The 4,904-nt window shown below is 38.8% G+C and overlaps 1 protein-coding gene across 1 annotated transcript; it reads right to left on the bottom strand.

The window, feature by feature from the left end:
* Window positions 1-869: 869 nt before the first annotated feature.
* LOC138323224 (uncharacterized) lies at window positions 870-3,175 on the bottom strand. The gene has a single exon (XM_069267650.1). The coding sequence runs from the start codon at window positions 1,988-1,990 to the stop codon at window positions 1,520-1,522; it is 471 nt and encodes a 156-aa protein (XP_069123751.1). The 5' UTR covers window positions 1,991-3,175; the 3' UTR covers window positions 870-1,519.
* Between the last annotated feature and the right edge of the window lie 1,729 nt (window positions 3,176-4,904).

Below are 4,904 nucleotides of genomic sequence, written 5' to 3'. Positions count from 1 at the left end.
TCAATGGGTACACAAAGGCAACAATCGTTGAACGATCGGTACCGACGTTCTCTAAGTGGTTCTCAATCGAGCCCAGTACGAGTACAATGTTCCACTTGTGTCATCTTAAATGTGGCAAACTCAGGTGTATAGTTATGGACAAATCATCTTATTAGTTTTATCTCAATAGCATGGCTTCAATGCACGCACGAATAATACATTATCATGTAATTCAATACATTTGCTGAGGTTTCTTTGATAATCGGTCGATGTTTATAAGCTAACATTACCTATGGTTATGAGAAACATGACATGTTTGAATTGCGAAAGTTCACGGGAAAAAAATCGACCCTGAACTTTGTAACTGTACCAAAATGGACCTCAGCCTCGTCACTTGAAGCTTATTGGTTGCAATCACAGGGTTTAGTTTAGTTTATTATATTTACGTCATATCAACAGTCAGGATCATCTGGGATACTGAGTATCATTCCCTGTGTTATTCGATTTATCTTTCAATCGAATTATATTCTTATATCGTTTATCTAGTATATTGTTGTGTAACTTTAGATCTTCAGGATCGATGTGAGATGTTTAACACCTGTGTCAAATGTGGGTTCGAAAGCCATGTAGACCCAAGTTTCCAGTTAATGAGAGTAAGAGTTGGTAGATGGTTTTCTTCGAGGGTTCTGGCTTTAACCCATAAATCAATAAATTAATCCAAAGATAATACAATGAACTGTCAGACAACAGGTCCCTGTGTAGAGGTACCGTATGTTCTATGTTCGCGCCGCCATGTATGTAAATATTGTGTGGGATGGTGTATTATGATCCACGCCAGAGATGTAAACACAACCTTCTCCGCGTCCTCTACTAATAACACAAACACGTAGTTATGTTTCGTGTGCCAGATGCACGTGTATTAACGGTAATCACAAACACACACCAACGCACACCAGGAAACAATCAATAGTAATTAGGTGATATACAACGCCGTACAGGTAACGGATTATATTTAGGTCATGAAAGACTTGGTAGACAAATATGTTACAGATAACAATACATTTTGCATATGTTTGTGAAGAGAAACGCTCTCCCACGCACGTGCATGAAACCAAATCCCCTATTGGACATTTGCCCTCTTCAAAGAAACAATGAACTACAACGTCTTGTAAGTATTTTGTATACTGTATAGAATTTCATAATAAATATATACTTGTACAACTAACGCAGTTACGGATCTCGGACTTCCTCGACACATACGCACGCCAAATATAACCACCTATTGTGCACGGATACAAACAACAAAGACACTTTCACGCAAACGCACACATCTTACACGCGCCCAACACATATGTTCGTGATAACACACACACACAACTGTATATCATTACTATCCAAGATAAATAACCTTTTCTCCGTTTTCATTGAGATTCATATTAATGATTCATGACTAGCAATACTCAAACTGATTCAACTCTACACATTATAAATTAACCCTCGACTAAAAACATCTAACATTATAAATAGCATAACAGATAAGCTAATCTCGAAAGTGTAGACCCTCGTCTAAAGGTATAGCTATATCATTAATGATAAAATCGTCATCAAAGTTTAAACACTGAGATAAAATGACGGTAGCTTTTACCGTAATGTCACCAAATATCGCATGCGATTGTTTCACAAGCCTGTCTTTTAAAGCTCTTTTCGTTTCCTCTGCATCTTCTTGACAAATTGGTTTTGACACAAACGTATGCATCTTACGCCCACCTTCGATATACCGCCAGCGGATGCTGCCCAGCTGGTCCCGAGCCATGAGTCCTGCTCCAAGGGGAATACCGTTCACAAGGCGGGGCAGCTTTTTGATGACACTGTTTGGAATATCTGCATCACTGTAGACTGTTTGGAATGATATTTGAAGTAGAAAGCAGTGTTGTTCGTCCTCTGTTTTCCGATGAGACTGCACCAAGCGCCCGGCATCCCGGGGGGAAATGGTGAAATGGGAGTTAGACATTTGGCGGGAGGGACTTTGAGGGGAGGTAATCCAATCTCGAGATGTATCCACTGGCTGGGAAGGTCTATTCACAACACTTATATTTAGACTTTCCAATTCACGACCGAACAGTCTTTCAAGGTCGCCTAGGGAAGCCACCGTTAAACCGTAGTATACATCCGCCGAAAATATTCCTTTATCCGAACGTCCCTCTACACCGGATATGAATGACTTCTGGAACACACTCCGGCTTCCAATACACAGCTATGCCAAATACGTAAACTGAAATGCTCTTTTCATTGGTGACATTTGGTTTTGTAACCTTCTGTTGTAATTCAAGGTTATATGGAAGTGTTTGACAAATGATCTATTCAGATGAGTGCATTTTGATTTTGCATAATGCTGAATAGTTTTTTATGAAATATTCATTTCAATGTTAAATGTGAATCCCACCGCTAAGCTTTAAACACACGTTGTAGAGTTCACACCGTCCTAGGGTTAGTTGTTTTGGCTATCAACAGATAAAACCACAGCCTGAGTGTGCATAGTCTCCAAGTCAGGCACGTGTGGTGGTGTGTAGCCGAGATCTGACTGTTTCTTTTTCTGGTTTGTACGTTAGTACACATACACGTCAGGTAGGGGGTGCACATATGTGTATTATGAACTAGGTGGCATATCGCTTACATCATGTAGGTACATGTGTATATACTCGCCCCACACTGACACAGATTCGCCGCGCGCTGTGAATATTGGTAGGGGGTACCTTATCCATTTAATATGACGTCAACACCTGCCCGATTACCGGTAAATGTTCCAAAGGCTTTAGTCTTCGTCACATTTAAAATCTTGGCGGAAACTTCGCCAACATTTGTTTGGACACGAAATGTCTAATGGGCTAATGGATTATTCAATTTTAAATATGTTTTGTTTTGTGTTCATTGTGTGTCGATAGTCAGTTGTGTTTGATCCTGACTGTATTGGCCTAACTAGCGGATCAATATACCTATCAGCCCAGGATTACCTTGCATTTATAGCACCATGAATGCCCAATGATTATCAAACAACGCCTTTAAACAGCAAATGATACTACGAAGGGATTATTACCCTATTATGAAAATATATATAAACATTTTAATCAAAGATAATTGTATACAAATTGTATCATATGATATACAGTTATTTAAGCCACCAGTTTGCCTCGTTGAATGTAAATCGATCGTAACACATGTTCATAAAATATAACCATTTGTGTGTTTTTGTGTCCGTGTGCTTATGTTTAAGGGCCTAGGTTAAAAAACGAAATATTGTTTTAGGAAGTAAACAATAAAAGACAATGTGCAACAGGGAAAATATTTTTTTCTCTGAATATGATAAATCGCAATTTGAAATCAACTATTTTTGGAAAACAATGTACACATACATTGTATTTTGTAACATTTTGCAATTGAACTAATAGAAAAAAAATGTGCTATGAATTTTTTTTTTGTGAAAATGAATTTGGTGTATGTGTTTTTTCCTTGCTGGCTAATAGGTTTCAGAAAACCAACGAGACATAAAACTGAAAATAACACAACCATGGCCTTACATAGAGTCATACATATGTATGGCCTATACAGACTTTCAACCGTCAATGTTAACAATCTACCTTTTAACATATTCTGTTGTTTAATATTTAATATTTTGATGTATTCTGCTTCGTATCATATTTGAATTATGCATCTGACTCGGCAGCTGTGGGCTGTCTATATTTTGTAACTATCATGTATTCAGATTCCGTTCAGAAAAGTCACATGCCTTATTTATGAACATTACACGTGCAGGTGTAAAATTCTGTAGGGCATGATTTACGATTAATTTGAAGCGAACATGTTATTTTCTATACAGTATTTGAATTTCGAGTTGTGTTACTCATCAAACTAACAATCGACGTGTGATAATTTTGATGTAGTCAGAATGAGCTTCCACGTTGTCGAGTGCCCGTGTGGCATTTTCATTTGTGACCGTTTTCAAGTGACACCCGCCCTGACGAGCAATTTGATTTTATTGTAGAAACCTATCAATGCAAAGTAAGCTGTAAGCAACATATGTTTATAAAATTTATGAACATTCCAAAGGTATGCACATGTTATCAATTGACGGATTTAACACATTGACCAACATTAAGTTTATATTTTGGAGAGAATAGTCACGATGCATTTGGCCGTCCGAGTCACATCTCCGACCACAGGGATAGTTTTCGGTTTAGATCTCCGACCCCGGGGGTAGTGTTTGGTTTAGATCTCCGACCCCAGAGATAGTGTTCGGTTTAGATCTCCGACCCCGGGGGTAGTGTTCGGTTTAGATCTCCGACCCTGGGGGTAGTGTTTGGTTTAGATCTCCGACCCCGGGGATAGTGTTTGGTTTAGATCTCCGACCCCAAGGATAGTGTTCGGTTTAGATCTCCGACCCCGGGGGTAGTGTTTGGTTTAGATCTCCGACCCCGGGGGTAGTGTTTGGTTTAGATCTCCGACTCCGGGGGTAGTGTTTGGTTTACCGGATAGCTTGTAATTGTATATAATGTAACTTATGATGTGGATGTTATATTAAATGTGACGAACAAGAGAGAGCAACAGTTTAAGTCTTAATTATTATCACCATCATCATTATCATCATCATTATCATTATCGTCACGAATTTCACCGTTCTCTTCATCTATCAACCCTTCAATACATGTCTTTGAAAACTCTTCCTTACAAATGTGTTTGTTTGCTGCGGTAATTGGTGTGAATCTCTAAACATGAAAAGGCAGTGTGGCATGGTTTGCTCTCCAGTGTTCATTCTCCTATTACCAGTAGACACATTCACATAGTACAAAATCACACTACAAGTACACACCGCATACAGGAGAGAGCGTCCTTATATGACCTTGGCTGTCCTTATATGACCTTAGCTGTCC

This window comes from Argopecten irradians, chromosome 5 (genome assembly GCF_041381155.1).
Source record: "Argopecten irradians isolate NY chromosome 5, Ai_NY, whole genome shotgun sequence".
Lineage (NCBI taxonomy): Eukaryota > Metazoa > Mollusca > Bivalvia > Pectinida > Pectinidae > Argopecten > Argopecten irradians.
Note: the sequence above shows the minus strand (reverse complement) of the source record. Positions and strands in the feature narration are given on the sequence as shown.